Source organism: Bacillus rossius, chromosome 18 (assembly GCF_032445375.1).
Source record: "Bacillus rossius redtenbacheri isolate Brsri chromosome 18, Brsri_v3, whole genome shotgun sequence".
Classification (NCBI taxonomy): Eukaryota; Metazoa; Arthropoda; class Insecta; order Phasmatodea; family Bacillidae; genus Bacillus; species Bacillus rossius.
In genome coordinates, this window is record NC_086345.1 from 25,192,524 (window position 1) to 25,219,073 (window position 26,550).

General features: G+C 37.9%; 2 protein-coding genes across 4 annotated transcripts in view; one reads left to right on the forward strand and one right to left on the reverse strand.

The window, feature by feature from the left end:
- Positions 1 to 5,037: 5,037 nt before the first annotated feature.
- The window catches only part of LOC134541284 (cytosolic carboxypeptidase Nna1), a 35,419-nt gene continuing 13,906 nt past the window's right edge, over positions 5,038 to 26,550 (reverse strand). For all 3 annotated transcript variants that reach the window (XM_063384594.1, XM_063384592.1, XM_063384595.1), the window contains 9 exons: positions 24,293 to 24,439; positions 22,214 to 22,352; positions 19,793 to 19,906; positions 19,056 to 19,166; positions 14,808 to 14,977; positions 12,455 to 12,614; positions 10,999 to 11,226; positions 7,452 to 7,569; positions 5,038 to 5,188 (listed from right to left, as the gene is read on the reverse strand). In XM_063384594.1, coding sequence (XP_063240664.1) covers positions 7,510 to 7,569; positions 10,999 to 11,226; positions 12,455 to 12,614; positions 14,808 to 14,977; positions 19,056 to 19,166; positions 19,793 to 19,906; positions 22,214 to 22,352; positions 24,293 to 24,439 — 1,129 coding nt within the window. In that variant the 3' untranslated portion in view covers positions 5,038 to 5,188; positions 7,452 to 7,509. The remainder of the gene's footprint in view (positions 5,189 to 7,451; positions 7,570 to 10,998; positions 11,227 to 12,454; positions 12,615 to 14,807; positions 14,978 to 19,055; positions 19,167 to 19,792; positions 19,907 to 22,213; positions 22,353 to 24,292; positions 24,440 to 26,550) is intronic.
- Positions 26,166 to 26,550, forward strand: part of LOC134541283 (glutamine-dependent NAD(+) synthetase) — a 46,520-nt gene continuing 46,135 nt past the window's right edge. Inside the window, exon 1 of the mRNA XM_063384590.1 lies at positions 26,166 to 26,266. The gene's annotated coding sequence lies outside the window, so the exon portion shown is untranslated. The remainder of the gene's footprint in view (positions 26,267 to 26,550) is intronic.

Sequence of the window (26,550 nt, forward strand, 5' to 3'; positions counted from 1 at the left end):
TTTCTACTGTGAAATAATAACTGGAATAGAATTAAAAAATATATATGTATTTTTTTCTTTCATAATGTATACAACTGTAATAATGCTGTCAAAAGACACTATTTTTTGGTCTTAAAAAACAATGTCATTTTTTCTACTAGTTTCTATACTGATGGCTGGTTTCACTGAAGATGGCAATGAAAAAAAATTTTATTTACGTTATAACGTCTTATAAATCGATGAACACCGGCTGCACGCACGAAAAAGGATGACTCATTGTCACGTTCCGCCTGAGCCGAGCGTGCAAGAACCAGCCAACCACCCTGCGAGAAAATCTTCTATAATATAAAACAGGTTGAGGCAGGCCTTTTAACTAATTGTTCGTGATTGTATTTACACAAATTATTTAAATTGAATTTGCATAAACTGTAAATAATATTTGAAAATTAAAAATTATGCAATTTTTCATCAATGTTTTCTCATGACGTTTTCACGTAAAATCATCGTCCATAAACCGACTTTACAGACAACCCACCCATTTTTTTTTAATAAAATAAAATAAAGTAAAAGTGGACACCAATAGATTTTCATTCCTAGAATCAGACTGGAAAACTAGCCTGTGCCGGCGTCACAATCAGCTCTGGAGGCATGTCGCACTGGTCTCCAGCCTGGAAACCTGTTAAAAAAAAATAAAAAAAATTTGTTATTCACATTCATCCGAATTGCGGGCGACGACAGGGCATGCATAGAGACCTGGAAAATTCGCATATTCGTCTGTCTACAATCCCATCTGTATGCGACAATCCTTTGTTATCTGGATGCTGTAATTACTACTTGTGCCAAGTGAGGGATTGGTGTTACTGAGGTAAGATCACGAGTACTGAAAGACTCGCTAACATGTTTTTTGACGTGACAACGTCTAATAAATCGATGAACGCCAGCTGCACGCACAAAAAAGTGTCCCGTAACGCACATTGTCCCATTACGCTGTGTCCCGTTGCGCTCATTGTACGCTTGCGCCGCATCTATCTCTCTTCCACTCTCGTTTGGAACAACCATCGATTTGACTTTATCAAGGCACATTAAAATTGAAACACTCCCATTCGTTTCCTACTTTTCCTATCATCGTCCTATCCTTAACAGAATAACACAGATCGGAAGAAGTTAAATAGCAAACATGTATAAAAGTTATAGTTAAAATAATCTGTTCGTTAAAGTAATAAACATATTTTAATTAATGAGTGTAAATAAAAGTAAATTTATCAATTAAATTGTAGATTTCATTTCACTCCTTCTTTGTATCCATACAAAATAGTGATAATTCAATAAAAATGATTCAATTTTATTCATAAAAGTATGCAATGAAAAGTAAAACTACCTAATGCAGTAAGAACTCGCATAGCAAACTAATGGTTAAGCTACCCCTATGCAACATATGAATAAACACCTTGCGAAATAGTTTTCTTTCAAAAAATTTTTTTTTTTCTACTGAGTTTATATTTCATTGAAACTCAACTTGGAACTCTCACTTTGCAGACGAAACAAACTGACAAGGTAGGGAACGGAACGTGTGACATCAAATAGCGACCCGTCCTACACTGACCTTTGAAATACACATCCATCTTGTTCCTCTTGGAGACATTCTTCCAGGAACTTTCTTCCTCGGACGCAGTAGCGTCATTCAGCTCACTCCCGGGGTCGCTTGTGTGCAAGTCGATGGTTGTGTGGTGTATCTAGAAGCAAAAAAAAAAATCGACGGTTGCGTGCACGGACGTAACTAGACTAGTTTCCACCCACGGCAAAACCTCATCTTGGCAAACCTCTTCCTTTTCCCAAACCAACCAAACCAAATCCTTTCCGGACAACACCTAATATAGCCACAGCGTTTTAATTTCACTATTCCAAATCATTTTGATTCAACATAAGATGGTAAATAAATAAATAAATAAATATATATATATATATATATATATATTTTTTTTTTTTTGCAGTCATTTCAATTCTGATACATCACAAGTTGGAATAGTACGCCAAAAATACCAGTTTTTTTTAAATGTTTGACGATATACACAAATACATATACATCACTAGTGGACAAAAAAAATATTCACCATGAAGAAATTATAAAGACTTTGTACATTAACAGTTCATAAAATTTTAAACATAAATATTGGGGGAGGAAAAGAAAAACATTTACCGGAAGAATTTTCCGAGGAGGTGGAGAGCTCTTCTCCAGTCCTGCACTTGAAGTCTTCATTTTCTGCAACCAAAATCAACAAAAATCAACAAAAAAACTACTTGTGTTTTTTCTGCCGACACTGCTGCAGTCTTATAAGCACTCAGGAATATGATTATATTCTTCCCACCGTCATCAATCCCCTATTTTATACCACTTAGCGCAAGGTCTGTTCGAAGTTCTGAATAAGAAAACTGAATTGAAACTATTTTGGAATTTTGATTCAACTTTGCATGGCAATTTGGTACTTGTTTCATTTGAAACTTTTAACGTGATGCAAAGCTTCACGATGTTTCCAAAGCTTCAAACACGAAAAGACATACATTGACGAGTCCTTGGTTACATGATATTTTAATATTAAAGTCATAAATAACGTAACTTTACAAGGGTCATAATACTGATTCCCAACAGTGGATAAAATTTAGAGGTTATAAAATACTGTCAAAGTTTTATCTGTGTGTTAATTTAATAATATAAAGAAAATACTTTGATTCAACACTTAACTACAAATAATATATTTTTACTTTACATATTTTATTATTTTATAAATTAATTTTGATGCAGCTTTGTTAAAAAAAAAAATCTGCAGTCATTCCATTACGCATAGGACAAATTTGGGTGATCTTGACCTCAGATGACTTTGACCTTGATCCCGGCTGCCATATTGGATGACTTTGACCCTACCATCCTAGGTTCTAGATGATTCTATTATTTTTAATTCCACTATTTCAAATTCAAGTAATATCTATACACTCCCACCTTGAACACCATCTTAATTTTTTTTTCATTTAATAAAAATTATAAAATTTTATAATAAAAAAGCAATTACTTCATCAAATGCGAAGTTCTTGGTACAATATACAAAAAAAAAATTTGTATTCATGCATGTTTCCAAAACATTCCAAGCAATTTTAAAGGAATGTAACATTTTAATGAGTTATGCAAATGTACTTTTTTGTTCAGTTATTGATACAGGGCACAATAAAAAAAATTAATCAGGCATTTTATTGAGCTGTTTCATTAATTGGGCTGGCTCAATTTCTACCATGTTGTTTAGCATTTTTTTTACAGTATGAATAGTCAAAGTACATAAAAATAGATAAAAAAAAAGTCTCTGCGATCGTGTTGCATCCATGATTCAGATCTCGTCTTTAAAAACTCGTAACGAAAATTTACCTGTGAAATGTGAATTTTAACCTGCTAGCAAAAATGAAACACTGTAGTAAAATAAAAGCGGACAGAAACGAAAAGATCTCGAGCGAACTTAAAAAACTCTGGTGGCACAGCAATACGAACTGGTGGCCTAGGTCAACATACGGAACCACTCAAAAAAATATATTAACGCGAGCGACGTGATTGCTGGCGGACAACAGAATGCGCAAAATCCATAGAAAAAACAAATTAAAACACATTTCACTGTAACCAATGTTTCTGATGGCTCCAATTTTTTTGTCTCATCTCACGATCCTTGTATCACTCGACAGTCGAGAGCATCGGGGGAAATCGACTTTTGACACCTCAGAAAAAAAAACGCGAGCGAGACTTTCAGCACTCGCCAGAGATGTGTAACATCTAACCTCGGTAACGAGCGAATTCGCGTGTTCTCAGGTTGCAGCATACACTTAAAAGTACGAAACTCTGAAACAAAATTTTAAAGTATTCACAATTGTACTTTATAATACATAGTGTGATAAAAATTTAAAAAATTGTGTTTTCAACTACATTTCTTAACGCTGCCAGAGCAGCTACGTTTGACTATCGAGTCTTTCCATTCGCAGACCAGAATGTTAAACTACATAACAAGAACGGCTCCGATGAAAGCGAACAAAAGACGTGAAACAATATTCAAGCCCAGCTCTGGACCTGAGTTTTTAAAAAAAGAAAATTTTATTGAAAAAACGGCCCATCTTGTAACAAAAAATTCATCATACAGTTAATACTTCAAAGTTACCCTTTGGCTTTGTGAACATATCAGTTCGCGCCATCCGCCACAAGTGTTGGTACCGCGCGGTTACAAAATTTCCGTTTCCATTCGCGAAATGACTCACGCCAAATGCGACGTACCGAGAGCAGAGATGTTACACGTCAGAAATCTTTTGTGACGATTTTCGTTATAACGTCTATGTTTTGTATTTATTTTTATGCGTTTTATATTTTGATGTTTATCCTTAGTAGGTATATTTTAAACTTTATTTATTTGCTTGTTTGTATTTTATTTGTATTGTTTATATGTTGTCCTTGTATATACCGTATATACACGAATCTAAGACGACATTTTTTACCATAATTTATAATTCAAAACAAAGGGGTCGCCTTAGATTCAGATACACAGATGTTTTAGGTAAGCATACCTAGTTTGGGTCAATGTTTTCGGGTTGTGCAGTAGTTACTGGCTGCACATGTTACGACCGATGTTATTGGAATTTTTTATAGCACGAGATGGCATCCATCTTATCGAATAGTTTCTTGTACAAAAACATTAATGTAGGTTATACAGTACTTCCTTGCTGTGATTATTATTGTTTTTTTCAGTTGGACGAACGGTTCCGCGAGTTATTATGCTATTTACATTTTAAACACAAAATTGTTATGCGAAAATGGCCGACCACCTGGAAATTTTTTTTTTTTCTCCTGAAAACATGAGTCTGTAGTTTGGGGGTCGTCTTATAGATTCGGGTATATACGGTATATGTCGTGCCCACCGCTACAGCCCTCGGCTGTTGGTGGGCATGTTACAACATTAATAAATAAATAAATTAATTAATTAATTAATTAATTTGAGATCCACTCGGGACGTCTCACGACGCAGCGGAAGCACGCACCTTCTTGGTCGCCTTGCGGTGCTCCCTCCTGGGGAGCACAGGGGACGGGGGCGGAGCGTGGAGCGGGACGCAGCAGTCGTACTCCGCGCTGCCCGCGAAGCCCCCCTCGTCCTTCGTCGTCTCCGAGCAGCTGCTCGTGTCCGCCTCGTCGCTAGACAACACACACCTCTCCCCATCTTCCACACGCGCGACCGCAACTACGGACCCACGGTCCGTACCTTCCGTACCTTCCGTACCTTCGTACATCGATGAAAAACAAACAGGGTGTCTAACAGGTATCTGGGAAATACATTTCAGGACTTTACAACGACCTGCTATCGAAATATTTTTACAAAACTTTTTTATATATCATTTTCAGGTAAGACAAGCAAGCTTAAGCATATCACAAATCGTCTATTTATTTATTTTACCGACATTGGTCGCATGCCTACCTGTAGAAATAAACACAGGAAACTTCAGCAAAACACAGTAATGGTGATAGGAAACAACAAAACCAGCAACAAAGATCACACAATGAACAAGTAATACGTAAAAAAAAGAAGGCTCAAAAAATTAAGGTTGATAATACAAGCAGATAACAACTAGCAGATGATATAATAATCAAAAAACATGGTTGAAAATATCAAAACAAAATACAAATAACATACGTATCTATATAAAAAAACATTCTGGAGTTGAAAAAAATTATTACCAATATTAATACGAAAGAAATGTGAGCAATTATAGTTAATACATATAATTATATGTGGGCAGAAGATTATTTTTTTAAAATATTTATCTTACTGTTAGCTTGCAGTAATATCTCTCATACATTCTGAAATGAGTAATAAGTCTATATACAGTATCATTATCCATGCCCTCTACTATATTTTTTTGTATGTTCCAGATCTTCTATGTTACTCTACTATATCCTTTGTGCATTTCAGTTCTCCTATGCTCCCCCTTCTAAGATCAACATCCGGAATCCGAACACAAAGGAGCTTCAGGGGATTACAGAATGTTCCGAGCAATAGAATGCCGAATTAATGGCCAGTATTATGGAGAACATTTCAAAATAACACACAAAGATATGGTTGTACCCTTCTGTCGTCACGTTTGGCCGACACTTGAAGACCAAACAAGATGAACGATCACACAGGGCTTACTCTCCCATCAGCGAAAATCTATTAGTTCTGTCTCTGGAACTAAAGGGAGCCACTAATGGTGAAGTTTTCAGATCAAAAAATTAAGGTCTACAGGTTATGCCCTGGACGTATCGTCGCCTCGATAACCATCGAACAAGTCTTCCTCCAACCCCGCTGGCGGATTGGAAAACCTGCTCCCGGCCAATAAAAGCCCTCCGTTAATCCACCAAGTTTCTCTCCCGCTTGTAAAAGCTGTACCCCTGTAGTTGCTATGATTATTAACATGTCACTTTTTATATTACATTCTTCATAAAAATTTATAGTTTGCTCAGTTGGAAAATATTTACTTGAAAATAATGCTCATTAAAATATTATAAATAATCATAAAATAATAAACATTTTAAAAAATAATGATTTCAGCACCTTACAATATATTCACAATTGAACCATTACTTTCGGAAATACGCCACTGCTAGTTTGCACTTTTGTGCCAAATGACATACTTCTTTGGCAGTAGTTCCTCAGGTTTTTCTGTATGAGACACAGTGTGAACTGATGATTCAAATCAATCTTCCCAAACTGCAAGAATCATTCAAAGAAAGTATAAATACGCTCACACATTTACAATACATGAAATAGGTTACTAAAAAAAACCTAACACATGCTACTAAGGACATAGGAAAATAAGGGAACGAACCAAAAAAAAATTGGTTGTCTGCAAAGTCGGTTTACGGACGATAGTTTAACGTGACAAGGTCATAACAAAACATTGATGAAATGATTGCATGCTTTTATGAAGAAAATTGAATCATTTTTATTGAATTATCACTATTTTGTATGGATACAAAGAAGGAGTGAAATGAATTCTACAATTTAATTGATAAATTTACTTTTACTTGCACTCATTAATTCAAATATGTTTTATACTTTAACGAACAGATTATTTTAACTATAACTTTTATACATGTCTGCTATTTAACTTCTTCCAATCTGTGTTATTCTGTTAAGGATGAGACGATGATAGGAAAAGTAGGAAACGAATGGAAGTGTTTCAAGTTTAATGTGCCTCGAAAAAGTCAAATTGATGGTTGTTCCAATCGAGTGGATGAAAGATAGATGCGGCGCAAGCATACAATGAGCATAACGGGACACAGCGTAATGGGACACAACGTAACGGGACACGGCGTAACGGGACAATGTGTGTAACGGGACATTTTTTCGTGCGTGCAGCCAGCATTCATCGATTTATTAGACGTTGTTACGTCAAAAAATATTGAAAAACGAAGCTACCTCGAGTAGTCGGACAGGCTTATGTTGGTTGGTTCGTCCGCGTTGGAGCCTTCTTTCATCAGCCTGAGGATGATCTTGTTCCTGAGGCGTTCCTGGCATCGGCCGAGAACACAGACATCTGCACAGAAACCACAAACTCATATTTATTTATTTATATATTTATTTATTTAATATTTGTTGCATGCCTACCTACAGCTTATGGCCTTGGGTGGTAGGCACGATACAAACAACACAGATATATGCAGACAGAACAAAACAATACAAAATACAAGACAACAAAACAAAAACAATACACACAACATTCAACATTTAACAATTGGTAAATAATTTCTTTACACAATTTATAATGTAGGAAAAAAGAATAACACAAAAAAAAAAACTAACTTGAAACAATATGATTATTAACCACAAAAAAAATTAGGTTAGGAATAGTAGTTGACGCTGCAGTTTGCATAAAGCTGGAAGCACAACGCAAGAACTGCAATGAAGGTAAGGAAAGGTCATTCGGGAAGGGTGAGGATTCAAATACCGAGTTTACCAACCTCACGTATTGATTATTACCTCTGTTTTAAAGATTTAGAGTTTTGCTTGCAGTTTGACTGCCGGTCCAAAGCTTGAATAACAAAATACCAACAAATATTTTAGTATCAGAAAAATTTAATATTCCATTAAAAGATTAAAAAGAAAATTTTTTTAGGATGGAAAAATACATAAACTCAGACACTAGCACCTGTGTAGTTGAAAAAAGAGTGCATTACTTTAAGGGTGTCCACACAGATCTGTAATAAACTTTCCCTGGATTTTCCCTGACCAATATTTCCAATTTCCTGGACTAAAATCTTTAAAATATGATTTATATATTTTTTCCAATTTTTTTTTTTTAAAGAAATAAAGAAAACCCAGCCTCCACCATCCCATTAACTGGCCTAGTTCTCACAGAACCTTATATGTATACGCCATTTTATAATGTAGATAACTATGTACTAACACATCATATGAAAAAAAAAATGCTTTCATGATCTGGGTAATGGCAGAATAGAGCATGATTTTTTCTCCACCTCAAATTAGTGTCAATAAGGAACTTCCATGACTTTTCCAAGATTTTGAATAAATTCTCACTTTTTCCTTGACTTTCCAGAATGGGGACACCTTGGAAAGGTATGTACATGTGCATCACATTTGAAGTCTTAATACATAACACTGAAATATTCATTTATTAAAGCAATCAGCATAAATAACATTGATGGTGATATAATATTGCTAAAAAAAAATTCATCCAAATTTAATTTTATATTTCAAGTTCTTGTGAATGGTATGCAAACCAATGTAAACAAAAATAAAAAACTACTACCAGAGTGAACAAATCAGTGTGCATAAAATTAAAGCACACAGTATGAACTGGTATGCATACCAGACCATATAATAAACTACACAGTACAAAAAATCTCCTAAAACTAAGTAATTTGGAAAAAAAAAAGAAAAAAAATCAATGAAAAGATATAAATTAAAGATTTCAAAAGTCATTATGAACTAAGAAAGTCATTAAAAAATGTTATATCAAATCTTGATTCATTTTTAGAGAAATTTTAACAGCTTACCATAAATGAAGGAAATCCCAGCAGAATGAAAAGAAACCACATTGTAAAATTACGCACAACAGAACAATAACGTAACCTACAAGTTTCAAACAACCCCAAAAGGCTTGGGCTGACGTAAAAGATGCCTGTTGTCACCCTAACTGTATGTAAAGTGGACCCTTAATTTACAAATTCTGTCTCCTATATTTCTATCACTCTATAAAAAATTTTTAGTGTTGAAGCTCCCTAAACTCAAGATACGCTCTATAGCAAATCTCATCCTTAAGATTGGAGTGTGCATTTCAATGGGCATCTACTCCATATACTTCTTTAGGCACATTATGAGAAAAAGAGAGTGAATTTATATGCAACAAAATTTCTACACAAAAAAAATTACATACAAATAAAAATTATATATATGCTTTTTAAATCATATACAGTAGTGATGACTAAAACTGAATACTGATCCATATAATTAAAAATATTTATTTATTGTGAATATTAGCGATAGAAATTGTGTTCATAAACTTTTTCATTTGTATTTATATAAGTGAGGTAATGTTCCAGAATGTATAATTTATTTGCATTACAAATTATTAAATTTTATTAATAAATAATTAAAATTTATAAATTAAAATAAACATTCAGCACATTTATTGATTTTCATTTCTAATAAAATTTATCTTGATTATTTTACTAAAAATACATATTTATAATATCACTCCAGTCCTTTCATTATTTCATTTCTATTAATTATTTGCATGCAAAAATTAAAGGTTAACTTATTTACTATGTCAAGTCGGTATAACTTCTAACACGCGAAGTAAGTACACGCGCCCCTAGTTTGTGACATCTCTGGTTACGTTGCGAGCTTTGTGACAGTGTTTCCTACACTTCGGGACGTTAGTTAGCACAGATATATTCCGACCTTGCGGCCGGCATTTCTCAACGTTCCCCTCCCAATGTGCGCCCTTGAAGGGTAATGAGGGAGTTGACACAGTATTTTTACCATGCCAAGTAAGTACTTGTAACTTCTAACACGCACACAGATTGTGACTTCCCTGGTCACGTTGCGAGCTTTGTGACAGTGTTTCCTACACTTCGGGACGTTAGTTAGCACAGATATATTCCGACCTTGCGGCCGGCATTTCTCAACGTTCCCCTCCCAATGTGCGCCCTTGAAGGGTAATGAGGGAGTTGACACAGTATTTTTACCATGCCAAGTAAGTACTTGTAACTTCTAACACGCACACAGATTGTGACTTCCCTGGTCACGTTGCGAGCTTTGTGACAATGTTTCCTACACTTCGGGACGTTAGTTAGCACAGATATATTCCGACCTTGCGGCCGGCATTTCTCAACGTTCCCCTCCCAATGTGCGCCCTTGAAGGGTAATGAGGGAGTTGACACAGTATTTTTACCATGCCAAGTAAGTACTTGTAACTTCTAACACGCACACAGATTGTGACTTCCCTGGTCACGTTGCGAGCTTTGTGACAATGTTTCCTACACTTCGGGACGTTTGTTAGCACAGATATATTCCGACCTTGCGGCCGGAATTTCTCAATGTTCCCCTCCCAATGTGCGCCCTTGAAGGGTAATGAGGGAGTTGACACAGTATTTTTACCATGCCAAGTAAGTACTTGTAACTTCTAACACGCACACAGATTGTGACTTCCCTGGTCACGTTGCGAGCTTTGTGACAATGTTTCCTACACTTCGGGACGTTTGTTAGCACAGATATATTCCGACCTTGCGGCCGGAATTTCTCAATGTTCCCCTCCCAATGTGCGCCCTTGAAGGGTACATAGTGTGGGAGTTAGCACAGTATATTTACTATGCCAAGTAAGTACCTGTAACTTCTAACACGCACACAGATTGTGACTTCCCTGGTCACGTTGCGAGCTCTGCGACAGTGTCTCCCACGCTCCGGGACGCACGGAACACCGAGCGAGGGGCGGGTGACGCACCTTGCAGGGCTCCGGGTCGCAGAAGTCCAGCAGCGTCTCGCAGAAGCAGCGCCCCACCTGCTCGTAGTCGTGCGTGGTGAAGTGCGTGCCGCAGCGGCCGCCCAGCGTCGAGCCCCCGAACGAAGCCTCCATCGTGTAGCTGTTGGCCACGCCCATCATCCACACCACGACGCGCCCCGTGCCCTCCTTGGCCCGTTGGATGCGGAACTTGCAGTCCTCGAACGAGAACTGCCCCCCCGGGGGACACACACACACACACGTCTCAACACCCATGTGGCAACGTCTCAGCTCTCTGCGCGCACGGCACTCGCGACCGCGACGGAAGTCGAGGAACGGCAACACATGTGACCACGGCGTGAGCCCAAGTTCTCAAAGACAAAGGGAAACTTTACAGTTTTAACTGTTTAATGCTTTTTCAACAAAAAAGGCAGCATTAAAAAAAAAAAATCGTCGGAAATCAGGCTCTAAGTCGGGCTTAAGTATTTCATTTCATTATATATGTATAGTGTAACCTTTCGCTCTGCAAATAAAACTATTCGATAGCGGCGGCTGCTGCTCGGAAACTACAAGTGATTTGCGCTAAAAAATTTAGTTGAAGAAAAAATTTTTCGTGCATTTATCAAGTCTGGCATTATTTTAGAGTCCTACGTTAAATTTCATGTCTCAAGTGTAGTAATATAAGCGTATTTGCAAACATGAAATGAGATGAATTCGCTTGTTACCGAGGTTGGATGTTACTCATCTCTGGCGAGTACTAAAAGGCTCACTCAAAATGTTTTTTTTTAAATTGAGACTTGTGAATTGGCCAACTCAGGACGGCTGGCCAACCTAAGATAAAATTTGGCTAAAAAAAAAGTGGTCTGAAAAGTCGGTTTACGGACGATAGTTTAAGGTGACAACGCCATAACAAAAATTGATGAAACGATTGCATACTTTTATGAATAAAATTGAATAATTTTTATTGAATTATCACTATTTTGTATGGATACAATGAACGAGTGAAATAAAATCTACAATTTAATTGATAAATTTACTTTTATTCGCACTCGTTAATTCAAATATGTTTATTACTTTAACGAAGAGATTATTTCAACATATAACTTTTATACACGTTTGCTATTTAACCTCTTCCAATCTGTGTTATTCTGTTAAGGATAAGGACGATGATAGGAAAAGTGGGAAACGAATGGGGAGTGTTTCAAGTTTCAACGTGCCTCGGAAAAAGTCAAATCGACGGTTGTTCCAATCGAGTGGAAGAGAGACAAGATGCGGCGCAAGCGTACAATGAGCGTAACGGGACAGTGTGCGTAACGGGACATTGAGTCATCCTTTTTCGTGTGTGCAGCCGGCGTTCATCGATTTATTAGACGTTGCCATGTCAAAAAAAATTTGATATCCGATTTTGAATTGGGGGGAAAAAAATAAATAAATCGTTAGCGGACGATGAAACGCTCACCTTGTCAGCGGCGTTCTTGTGCAGCATCAACGGGAAAACCTGCTCCTGCAGTCGCCGGTCGAGGTAGCGCTTGTTCTCACAGCCGTAGATGAACACATTGTGCTTGCGGGAGTGGGCGTGGAGGTCGCAGTACAGCTCGATGCCACACTCTTCTATCAGTCTGCAGCAACAACACACACACACGACGAAGCTTAAAAAATTAAAAAAATTTTTATTCAAACGAAAGATTTTGTTATTACTCCTACGAGTTATAACACGTTCAAAAGGATGTGATTTTTTTTTTCTATACCATGGGAGTCACGGGGATTATTCTGTTTTTAAAAAAAGGGGGTTGTCTGTAAAGTCGGTTTACGGATGATAATATTATGTGATAACGTCATAAGAAAACATTGATCCAAAATTGAATACTTTTATTAATTTTCAAAAATTATTTACAGTTTTTTACAAAATTTAATTTAAATAATTTGTTTGAATATAATCACGAAAAATTAGTTAAAAAGGCCCGCCTTAACCTGTTTTGATATTATAGAAGATTTTCTCGCACGGTGGTTGGCTGGTTCTTGCACGCTCTGCTCAGGCGGTACGTGACAATTTTTTTGTGCGTGCAGCCAGCGTTCATCGATTTATAAGACTTATCACGTCAAAAAAATAAAAATAATTGACAACACTCTAAGTAACAGATAATATTTTTATCCTACAAAAAAAAACTATATATGCTGCAACGACATGTGCTATTTAAAATAATTATCTATTCCAGCAGAAGGTAGTATGTTTCTTGCTTTAAAAATATAATATACCCAAAATCTGCCATATCGACCAGTAGACACACTTTCCCAAAATATCAGATTTTAACCAGAACAGGAGGAGGTAACTCAGAGTAAATGATTATAGGGAAGGGGTCGAAGTCCAAAATCGCAGTTGTTCACAAACAACCACGAACACGTTGTGTTGAGGTAAAAATTGTTTATTTCTTTCATGCAGGATGCGGGATGCTCACTAACGATCGCAAGAGAAGGAAGGCTTCGCAAGACACCAAGGAGACGGAAGTCTGTCCTTCGTGATAGTGCTTCTCAGCTGTCTCTAAGCATATTATTTAACTGAGTAATGAATATTTTTTTTTGTTATAACATGCATAATACATATGTGCCCACTAAAGAGCACAAAATTTAAAAATAAATAAACAAATTAACACAAAAACAAACTAACAAATATGCACGTTTTAGTAACTAGAAAAAAATTCAGCATATTAAGATTGCCACATAAAAATTGAAATAATTAATACATAAGTCTCTGAAAATGTGGAAAAAAAGCCAATTGGAAACGCCGTATATCTACTAAAAATAACTATGTAATATACAGTTTATTCCTTTAAAATGTTTTCGGAGATCTGGATCAACGAGATCCGGATAAATGATGTTTTACTGTGATTACATGTTAAAGGTACACAGGATAGATATGAAGGGAAAAAAAACTGACCTAGTAAACTTCAGAGGTTGTCAGTGTCGTGTTTTTAAATTGTCTTCATTTCCTTTAAAAATTTTCTAAAAATCTTTTGACATGATAACGTCTTATAAATCGATGAACGCCGGTTGCGCGCACAAAAATATTGTCACTTTCCGCCTGAGCCGAGCGTGCAAGACCCGGGCCGACCACCGTGCGAGAAAAATCTTCTATAATATCAAACAGGATAAGGCGTGCTTTACAAACTAATCATTCGTGATTAAATTTAACCAAATTATTTAAATTAAATTTGCAAAAAACTGTAAATAATATTTGAAAATTAAAAAAGTATGCAATTTTTCATGGACGTTTTCTTACGACGTTATCACGTGAAATTATCGTACGTGAACCGACTTGACAGACAACCCCCCCCTTTTTTTTCCTTAAAAAAAAATTGAATCCTTCGAAAACTACGGACTTCAATCTTGCCCGGTTACCAATGAGCAGTAGGAACGGGCCAATAAAGTCTTTAAAATAATGCCGAGCGAGATAAATATACGCAAATTGTGTTTCTAAAACTACATTTCTGGACGCGAATCACAAGTAGTTTCCGGACTAGCCGCTAGAATACGCTCCCGGAGAAACTACTTCGACTATCGAATTATTCATTTGCCGAGCAAATTTTTATATATATATATATATATATATATATATATATATATGTGTGTGTGTGTATATATATATATATATGTATGTGTATATATATATATATATATATATATATATAAAAAGCGGAAAAGACTTGAAAAAAATAACAAACCCTGGCTTCATTATAATGTTTCCCATCTTGTCAAAATTAATTACAAAGTCAATACTATGAAAATGTCCCTCTGTCTTTGCGAACGCTACGCACCTTCTGACCATGAGCTTGGTGTGCCAGACCGGCGGGTAGGTCTCCCGGATCACGGTGCGGTACTGGCGGTTCAGGTCCCGCCCCGTCAGCGAGCAGCGGTTGTTTCCCACCACCACGCCGTCCGGGTTCAGCATGGGCACCAGCTTGAAGATGAACCGCTCCCGCAGCTCCTGACAGGGGGGTTCGAGGGGGGGTACACACACACGGCACGTCCTCCGTCCCGCAAACACACCTGGCGGGCTTTCTCTCGGGACCTTTGCTCAGGGGCGTAGCCAGGATGGAGGGGGGTGTTTTAGGGGTTGAACCACCCCCCCCCCCCCCGTAGCACCAAGTCTTTAATTTATTTCTCATTCATCACTCAAACAAATTTCATATTAAAATAAAATAATAAAATTTTTTTACCATTGCAATATTTAAATTTAAGAACCGAAAACTGCTAGAATAGCACTTATTTTACACCTTAAAAATCCAAATTTTTCCCGGGGGGGGGGAGAAGGGGGTCCATGCTTCTTAACCACACCCCCCCCCCCCCCCCATACACAAATCCTGGGCTACGCCACAGCCTTTACTAGGGTTGTCGCCCCATACTCGACTCTTGCCAGGTGTACCAAAGTATCGGCACATGTATCAGAGAAAACTACAACAAAATATTTTTTTTTCGTTATTATTTGCTTTGTTTAATTAGTCATAGTTTTAATATAATTTTATTTCTTGTTGAAATATTTTAATGGCTACTCATAAAAATTGTTAGCTTTGCGGTGTAGATTAAAAAAAAACAATCAATGACGTCCCCAAACATATTTTTTTTAAAAAAATAAAACATTCTTAATATGTTTTTATTATGGTTGAATAAGGTTGACATATCAAGTTCATTAGAAATTATTGATTTTTTTTTTAATGTTGTTTACAGAATTTATATTTTTTTATTAAAAATATGTTTTAATAAAGTATAATTAATAAATTAAGTATCAATTATTTATTCATATAGTGTGGTCAGTAATTGTAAATGTTGGTTGTTAGTATTATGTTATCGGTGGTGGTATTGATGTGTCTTTCGTGGTATCAGGAATAGGTCGGTCCTGATTTTATTTTTGAATTATTTTTATCAAAGCGTGATTTAAAAAAAATATATAAACAAAATTGAAATTAAACACGAGAAAAATATACTACAAATAAGAGCAATGCGCTTGCCTGCCCTTTGTACAGATAAGAGGGGTTGTTCACGTATTTACAGTGACCTTTTGTCATTTTGTATTTGTCAGTCTTTTTGTCCTTTGTTGTCCTTGTCTATACGCGCCGTACCCACCGTAGAAGCCCACGACTGTTGGTGGACATGTAACGAATGTATAACAAATAACTAAATTAATAAACAATTTTTTTTTTAAATTGTCAGGAACATTACAATTTTTTTTTAAAGTTTAATAGCTAAACTTTTTTTCCATAGATAATTTACGCATTATTTTAGTGTGGACAGTCTCCAACTATCGCTTCGCATTAAAAAAAAACTAGTATTTGCACACGCCTGAAAGAATTTCACTGTAATTATTTACAGAGAGCATTTTAGTTGTGTTTGCACCAGTTGTCGGATTCATCAGAGGAATGCATCTGTAAGTGGATTGGTATATGTTTTACATCCGTCACCAGTTGTCACATACGTTGGAGGAATGCATCTGTAAGTGGATTGGTATAGGCTTTTACATCCGTCACCAGTTGTTTGATACGTTAGAGGAATGCATCTGTAATTGGATTGGTATAGGTTTTCACATGCGTCACCAGTTGTCGGATACATTAAAGGAACGCATCTGCAACTGGATTGGTATAAGTTTTATATCCGTCACCAGTTGTCGGATACGTTAGAGGAATGCATCTGCAAGTGGATTGGTATAGGTTTTACATCCGTCACCAGTTGTCGGATACGTTAGAGGAACACATCTGTAACCTGGATTGGTATAGGTTTTATATCCGTCACCAGTTGTCGGATACATTAAAGGAACGCATCTGCAACTGGATTGGTATAAGTTTTACATCCGTCACCAGTTGTCGGATACGTTAGAGGAATGCATCTGCAAGTGGATTGGTATAGGTTTTACATCCGTCACCAGTTGTCGGATACGTTAGAGGAATGCATCTGTAACCTGGATTGGTATAGGTTTTCACATCCGTCTCCAGTTGTCGGATACGTTAGAGGAACGCATCTGTAACCTGGATTGGTATAGGTTTTACATCCGCCACCAGTTGTCGGATACGTTAGAGGAACGCATCTGTAACTGGATTCGTATAGGTTTTACATCCGCCACCAGTTGTCGGATACGTTGGAGGAACGCATCTGTAAGTGGATTGGTATAGGTTTTACATCCGTCACCAGTTGTCGGATACGTTAGAGGAACACATCTGTAACCTGGATTGGTATAGGTTTTATATCCGTCACCAATTGTCGGATACATTAAAGGAACGCATCTGCAACTGGATTGGTATAAGTTTTATATCCGTCACCAGTTGTCGGATACGTTAGAGGAATGCATCTGCAAGTGGATTGGTATAGGTTTTACATCCGTCACCAGTTGTCGGATACGTTAGAGGAACACATCTGTAACCTGGATTGGTATAGGTTTTATATCCGTCACCAGTTGTCGGATACATTAAAGGAACGCATCTGCAACTGGATTGGTATAAGTTTTACATCCGTCACCAGTTGTCGGATACGTTAGAGGAATGCATCTGCAAGTGGATTGGTATAGGTTTTACATCCGTCACCAGTTGTCGGATACGTTAGAGGAATGCATCTGTAACCTGGATTGGTATAGGTTTTCACATCCGTCTCCAGTTGTCGGATACGTTAGAGGAACGCATCTGTAACCTGGATTGGTATAGGTTTTACATCCGCCACCAGTTGTCGGATACGTTAGAGGAACGCATCTGTAACTGGATTCGTATAGGTTTTACATCCGCCACCAGTTGTCGGATACGTTGGAGGAACGCATCTGTAAGTGGATTGGTATAGGTTTTACATCCGTCACCAGTTGTCGGATACGTTAGAGGAACACATCTGTAACCTGGATTGGTATAGGTTTTATATCCGTCACCAGTTGTCGGATACATTAAAGGAACGCATCTGCAACTGGATTGGTATAAGTTTTATATCCGTCACCAGTTGTCGGATACGTTAGAGGAATGCATCTGCAAGTGGATTGGTATAGGTTTTACATCCGTCACCAGTTGTCGGATACGTTAGAGGAATGCATCTGTAACCTGGATTGGTATAGGTTTTCACATCCGTCTCCAGTTGTCGGATACGTTAGAGGAACGCATCTGTAACCTGGATTGGTATAGGTTTTACATCCGCCACCAGTTGTCGGATACGTTAGAGGAACGCATCTGTAACTGGATTCGTATAGGTTTTACATCCGCCACCAGTTGTCGGATACGTTGGAGGAACGCATCTGTAACCTGGATTTGTATAGGTTTTACATCCGCCACCAGTTGTCGGATACGTTAGAGGAACGCATCTGTAACCTGGATTGGTATAGGTTTTCACATCCGTCACCAGTTGTCGGATACGTTAGAGGAACGCATCTGTAACCTGGATTGGTATAGGTTTTCACATCCGTCACCAGTTGTCGGATACGTTGGAGGAACACATCTGTAACCTGGATTGGTATAAGTTTTACATCCGTCACCAGTTGTCGGATACGTTAGAGGAATGCATCTGCAAGTGGATTGGTATAGGTTTTACATCCGTCACCAGTTGTCGGATACGTTAGAGGAATGCATCTGTAACCTGGATTGGTATAGGTTTTCACATCCGTCTCCAGTTGTCGGATACGTTAGAGGAACGCATCTGTAACCTGGATTGGTATAGGTTTTACATCCGTCACCAGTTGTCGGATACGTTAGAGGAACGCATCTGTAACTGGATTCGTATAGGTTTTACATCCGCCACCAGTTGTCGGATACGTTGGAGGAACGCATCTGTAACCTGGATTTGTATAGGTTTTACATCCGCCACCAGTTGTCGGATACGTTAGAGGAACGCATCTGTAACCTGGATTGGTATAGGTTTTCACATCCGTCACCAGTTGTCGGATACGTTAGAGGAACGCATCTGTAACCTGGATTGGTATAGGTTTTCACATCCGTCACCAGTTGTCGGATACGTTGGAGGAATGCATCTGCAACTGGATTAGTATAGGTTTTCACATGCGTCGCCCGCCGCCGTCGGACGTCCTAGAGGGAGCGTATCGGAGACACCTTGGCTTGCTCGGAGTCGCCCGTCAGGAAGTCCATGAAGCCCTTCATCATCCAGGACGAGGGGGTCTCCCCCGGGTGGACCCGGGCCGTTATCACTATCGCCTTCTTCTTCTGGAACAAAACAACATCCACTGCTCTCGACACCATTTTTAAAAACAGGCACATGATGACCGTTTTTTTAAATAAATGTCGTTTGTGTGCTGCGAATTAGTGTACTAATACACGAGTCAAAAAAATTGATTGTCTGTAATTTGATGAAATGATTGCATACTTTTATGAATAAAATTGAATCATTTTTATTGAATTATCACTATTTTGTATGGATAAAAAGAAGGAGTGAAATGAAATCTACAATTTAATTCATAAATTTACTTTTATTTGCACTCATTAATTCAAATATGTTAATTACTTTAACGAAGAGATTATCTTAACTATAAATTTTTATACATGTTTGCTATTTAACTTCTTCCAATCTGTGTTATTCTGTTAGGGATAGGACGATGATAGGAAAAGTAGGAAAAGAATGTGAGAGTTTCAAGTTTAATGTGCCTCGAAAAACCATCAAATCGATGGTTGTTCCAGTCGAGTGGAAGATAGATAGATGCGGCGCAAGCGTACAATGAGCGTAACGGGACACTTTTTCGTGCGTGCAGCCGGCGTTCATGGATTCATTAGACGTCACATCAAAAAAAGAAAAGATAAATAGACGTTAACACGCAAGTCGAGGCGCCCCGTACCTTGGGCTCCTCCGTGGCGGACGGGGCGGTGACCGTGAGGTAGTAGACGTTGTTGCCCGCCAGGGAGCGGCACAGCAGTCGCAGCTTGCTGAACGCGGACTTCACCGGGTGGTTCTGGAGCAAAGCAAGACAGACGAAACTCTCCGTTGGGACGTCGCCGCTGAACAGGTGGCGCCGGGAACTGGCGACCACACGCGGTCGTGGTGGGATTCGACACATCCCCCCCCCCCCCCCCCCCCACACCCAGCGGCGGATCCAGAGGTTCACCTCGGAGGGGGCACTCTAGGGATTTCAGAGTAGCCAGAGAAAAAAATGTCTTAAAATTACTAAATTTGTATTTAATCTACTCACACTACACATAGCATCCAACCCACCAGATTTTATGATTCTACAAGAAATTCCATTAATTATATTAAAATATTTTATTGGTTTCAGAAACAAATCATTTTTGTCGGCAATATTAATGTAGCAGACAACTGGTTTTTCGGGGGGGGGGGGGGGGACACTTGCCCCTGGTGCCCCCCCTTTTATCCGCCACTGCCCCCACCTCAAAAAGGCCTTCCGAATGCTCCTAAAATAATTCTAGATGGAATTACTGCACTTATTATTTATTCAAATTTGTTTGAAGAGTGCATTGTTTCATCCCTACAGAAGCTAACATAATATATGTTCTAGGGGAATATTTGTGGAGTCTAGACTTTCACGAGGGAAGAACCAGGGGTGAAGCATAGTGCTTTGGAGTCTAGGCTGTCAAGACATAAGGGTGGGTGGTAAAGCATAGCACTATGGAGTCTAAGCTGTCAGGACGTAAAGGCTGGTGGTAAAAATTAGTGCTATGGAGTCTAGGCTGTCAAGACGTAAGGACGGATGGTAAAGCATAGAACTGTCAGAGCCTAAGCTGTCAGGACATAAGGGCGGGTGGTAAAAATTAGTGCTATGGAATCTAAGCTGTCAGAACATATGTATGAATGGTAGAGCATAGCGCTGTGGAGACTAGGCTGTCAGGATTTAATGGTGGGTGGTAAAGCATAGCACCAATAAACCTGTTTTGTTTTTTTGTTTAAAACTGTTTTTTTTTTGTTTAAATCGATTTATTTTTTTTAATAAGTCAGTTATTTTTGTTCTCAGCATGTTCAAAATAATGCCATATAACATCATCCTTACTGCCACTCATGTTGAACCAGAAAAGTTACAATATCAAAGAAATGAAGTCCTGCAAATCTTCACATCTGACTTGGGCTTAACCACAAAGAGGGTATTTCCCCACAGGAGGAGGATTTTCCATAGAATAGGAAATAGGCGACCCACAGAATGGGGATTTACAGTACAGTCAGGGATTTCCCATGGAACAGGAATTAACTATTTTATATTTTTAATTTCAGGGGAGCATTTAGCTGGGTGTGACTTACAACTAATTCAGATAATTTAAACGATAAGATTTTGATTAGCATATAATTTTTTTTTGCTCCTATAAACCACAAAAAAAAAAAATTATTGACCAAATTTTTGTTGTTATTAGAGTGGAATTAGACCTTTTCATTAAAAAAAAAAAAACTAAGATATTCTATTTTTAATTTTTTTTTTGTTTTTACATAGAAAAAAAAACACTTTGTAAAAGACTAGTAAGTTAAGGTTAATAGACGGGCCCCCGAAGTTCATTGCGACAGGTACTGCCATCTGTGACTGTATACCAAGAACTATTTAGACACACTGCAAACAATGGGCTTACTTTCACTGTGTAAAACAATAATGCTTGTGTAACCCTCAGTTGGCATGTGTTGGAAGTATCTAAGCCACAGTTAGGTATTGACTTAGGAACATATAGACACAAATATACACTTGGATATTTAAGATAATAAATAACTAGAGACCTGTAAAATTCGCGGATTCATTTCGCGATAGGATAGAGTCCAAATACTTTTGACATTATTTTGCTTCAGTGATTGGGCCACAGTTTCTCTGAAGGACTCTGGGCCAATGAAAATTCTTTAACAGAAGAATTAGCGAATCACGATCATTCCAGTCAACAGGTGTTACGAGTCGGTAACCAATCAGCAGATGTAATTAGCACGAGTGCATAGAGGATCATGGAGACTATCCTTTAGGGATTTGAAATCACGAATTTTACAGGTCTCTATAAATAACACAAAACAACACACAATTAAAATTTACTTATTTATTTAAAAGGAAAAAAAAAAAATATATATATATATATATATCTCAAATTTTCTCTTCTCATTATTATCATCAATTACTTATTAGGCTCAAATTCCCTAACTGTCTATTGGCATCGCGTTACACATAAAATTTCCAACTGCCAGGAGTGACGATGCGCACATTTCATTGCCATTGGTTGGAATCGGGCCAGCCCTGGATCCCCCAGGGAGGAACCGGGGAGAGGGAACGGAGGCGACGGGCTACCTGCAGCCTCACGAGGTAGTCCTGCAGTTCGGAGTACGTGTACGGGTAGCAGTGGGCCAGGAACGCGTGGTCGTCGTCGTGCGGGAACTCCAGGTTGAAGGACAGCGTGAAGCTCGGTACGGACTCCTCCTCCCCGCTCCTGCGGGCGGACAGACGCTCGTTAAAGACCGGTGCGCACACGGGAAACCGCAATGCACCTCGCGACGATTCAACACACCGTCTTCCCTCGCAGAACAGCTTAACCTATGTGCGAAAAGCTTTCACAGCAAACTGCAAGTAAAACAAAAACTTTAATTCATATCTTGCGGACCTGTGTCATTTAACGTAAAACTTGATTTTAGTGCAATTTAGATATGCAAAAAGCTTTTATAATAAACTACAAGTAAATAAAAAATTATAAATGGTATGTTGCAGCCCGGTATCATTTAATGTAAAACTTGATTTTAGTGCAATTTAGATATGCAAAAAACTTTTATGGTAAACTATAAGTAAATCAGAAACTTTAATTGATACGTTTGCAGCCTGGTGTCTTTAATGTAAAACTTGATTCTATTGCTATTTAGATATGCAAAAAACTTTTATGGTAAACTATAAATAAATCAGAAACTTTAATTGATACGTTGCAGCCCGGTGTCATTTAATATAAAACTGCAATTTAGATATGCAAAAAGCTTATTATAGTAAACTATAACACTATAAGTAAATCAGAAACTTTAATTGATATGTTGCAGCCCTGTATCATTTAATTTAAAACTTGATTCTAGTGCAATTTATATATGCTAAAAGCTTTCATAGCAAAGTACAAGTAAATCAAAAACTTTAATTCATATCTTGCAGACCTGTGTCATTTAACGTAAACCTTGATGTCAGTGCAATTAAGATACGCAAAAAAGTTTTTAAGGTATATAATAAGTAAATCAAAAATATTAATTGTTATGTTGCAGCCCTGTCATTTAACGCAAAACTTGATTTCAGTGCAATTTAGATATGCAAAATGCTTATCGATCACCTAAACATAAGAAAACCTGCCTTCACGGAAAAAAAAAAAAAAAAAAAAAAAATGGTTGTAATTTGTATGAGTACGTTATTTATGTTGCAGACCTAACCTAACATAACCTGACTTTTACGTTTATAATTACCACTCTTTTATTAACTTGACCTGTATGCACTTTGATTGATATGTTGCAGGCCTGTGTCATTTAACGCAAAACTTGATTTTAGTGCAATTTAGATATGCATAAAAGCTTTTATGGTAAACTATAAGTAAATCAATAACTTTAATTGATATGCTCCGATCTATTCGTCCACTGAAGCGGACAATATTTACATCTCGACGATACGTGGAAGTTTCATCAATCCTTGAATGTGTGTCAAGGTGTACCTGCATCCTATTGGAGATCATACTTTATAGCTATGAAATCGACAAATTTTACTTTACATTTTTATTACTTATTGTTAAAAAAATCTATACATTAATGTTATAATTATACTGCAAGTTATTAACACAAAAAAAAAATATTGACCTGAAAATGAAACCATAAAATCTCCGAAAATATGTGACCAACCAACAATTACAAAAAAGAGCTAAGATGAAAAATTTACCAGAATAACACTTAGCTAACACTCCTTACAAGAAAATGATAAGTCCATGGAACATTTAAATATCAAATTTGTTCCATAAATATGCTATCTTTTATGATAAACAGGTTTAGTAAAAACAATAACACAATATTGGCCTAAAAATGAAACCATAAAATCTTGTCTCTAAATATTTGTGACCAAACTATCCACAGTATGCAGGGTCTTTGGTTCGAAGAAAGTACTTGTAGTTTTCAAATTGTTTTTAGCAGGCTTGCTAGGATTTTTTTTCTTTCTGGTACACTTTTCGCACGTTGGAAATTTTTTTCTTTCATGGTTTGAATGCCAATTTCACTCGTAGTAATGGAGTTTGTTGCAGGATTGTAGAAGTTTGCAAAAGAGCCAAGATGAAAAATTTACCCGGGATGACGCTTAGCTAATCATCGTAACGGGAAAATGACGAATCCGGACTTCCACCTCGAGGCGAGGCGGGAAACTTACGCGCAGTCGTTTCTGAAGTAGGCGATGTTGTCGCCGCACCTCCTCCAGCCGATGTTCCTGAGCTGGGCGTCCTTCGAGGAGTACAAGAGGGGACGCATGCCGACGCTGTACAGGCTCTCCGCCTTCGACAGGTTCACGATCGAGAACCTGGGCCACAGCACAAGGACATCTGCGCGGGAAGCCAGTGGTGTGGCTAAGGTGACTGGCACCCCCCTGGCCAGACTTGAAAATGGCGCCCCCCCCCTCTTGGATTAAAACAGAGGGGGAGGGGGAAGCTTTCAGTAATCGCGAAACCATCGCGGCAGCGCCCCTGGCGGGGGGCCATCCCTGCCACCCGCCTGCTACGCCACTGCGGAAAGCCTTCTTTTAACATACGAGAGAGCCAAACTTCCAAGCATGCATCTTCGGGTTTTTTTTTTTTTTTGTTCTTTGTAAATAAATATGGCGGTGTTGATAAAAGGAAAAGACCATAAACAAGGCAACGGTATTTATTCGTACGCCGCCATATTTTTCGTTTGCCGTGTGTCCGTGAATGTTTATTTTGGACAGCTCATGATAACTAATGGTCAATTTGGTTAGGATAGCTACATTAAAGATACTGTGAAATCATGTAAACGGTTACCTAGCGCTGGATAGCCACATATTAAAAAGTTATTTGCTGAGCAACCATAAAATGATTTGAACAGTATTTTTTAATGTAGCTGTACTTACCTAATATAACCAACCATCCACAATGTTTTAAAGTATTTATAATGTAGCTAACCTATCCTAATTGACCGCAAAATTTAATGCCACGCAGGTTTATACAATGAGATAGAACGGCGTTTGAAGTATGAGTAAGCTACATCCCAAATAAATACACCTGTTGTGGTACGGGAAAAAAAAAGTGAGCATGAACTTCGGGGAACTTCGGGTGTGGCTCTCTCGTCTGTGAAATGAAGGCTTCCCCATCTGCACGTGATGCGAGAGGGAAACACGCCAAGCAAGGAAGATAAAAGAGTTGCAACTCAACGACACAGCTTCAATTCACAGCGCTGCTCTACTTTAGGCTCCATGGAGGTGTTAAGTCTGTGGAGCGGGGTGGGGGGGAAGGTGTCTGTTCTGAAGTTGAGGTTACTCAGGTTTTGCTAATGGTTAGAGAAATAAAATAAACCGTAGCTGCATAAAGGCTAATGATATAAGTTTGTAAACTAGCCGTACAAATTGTCATCATTTTTTTTAAAAACATCTCATCTTTGAATAAAGATGTTAAAAACACAACATCAATTCATACTTCATTACTTCATTCTTATTTTCTTTGGAAATCAGCAAACTATACAGTGTTCATCAGCAACATTAACAACTTAAAAGTCATTAACTTTTCGAAATAAAATGTTGGCTAGCTTGAGATTTTTTTTCCCCCGTTCGTTACTGAGAACATTCACCAAAAAAAGTTTCAGGTTACCTATTTCCCAATACGGAACAAACAAAACATTATGTTAGTGTGCTTCAGCTTTTGTTTGAAAAAATTAAAAAAAAAAACTGCATAGCCGCCAAAGTATGAGTGGTGGAAATCATAACTTCAGTTTCGATTGCAAACAAAAAATAAAATACACACAAGCACACGCCTGGTACATGAGCGCCATGCTTGTTTCATTGCTACCATGACGACTGGAAGATCTATGCCCAATGTAAGAGGCTCCAAGACTACCCACGGTATCGGCCCACAAATCCTACGAAAGGCTTTGTAAACCCACCTTTACGATCACTTGTGACACTCTTACACTGATGTTGGTCCAGACCTGGTTATCACCACCCCAGGATTTGCGAAACACTCGATTACGTCACGAGAACACATAGCTGATGCGATAAGCGATAAGGTGGCAGGCGCTATCTCACATATTGTGATCCCGGCTAGTAATCAGCACTCCGAAAATCTGTGTCTGACTGGTGATTGGCACAGTAACAAAAGGAGTGCGATAGCCGTTGCATAAGGTAAAAAAAAAACACGCTACTAAGCTTTTAACTAATTCTGCTATGATTTAATTCATATTTACCTAAAAATCATACGCCAAGATTGGACTCACTGAGTTGTATACGAGTAGCAACACCTAAAAATTTATTTAAGTTTATACTTTAGATGGTTACTGAACAAAGTGTTACAGAGAATTCAAATTTTACATTTTTTTTTAAATGTCTACCATTGCAAAACAATTTATGACAACAGAAAGAAATCAGAAGAAAAAATTAAGCTCAAAGCTGTAGCAATTATTGAAAAA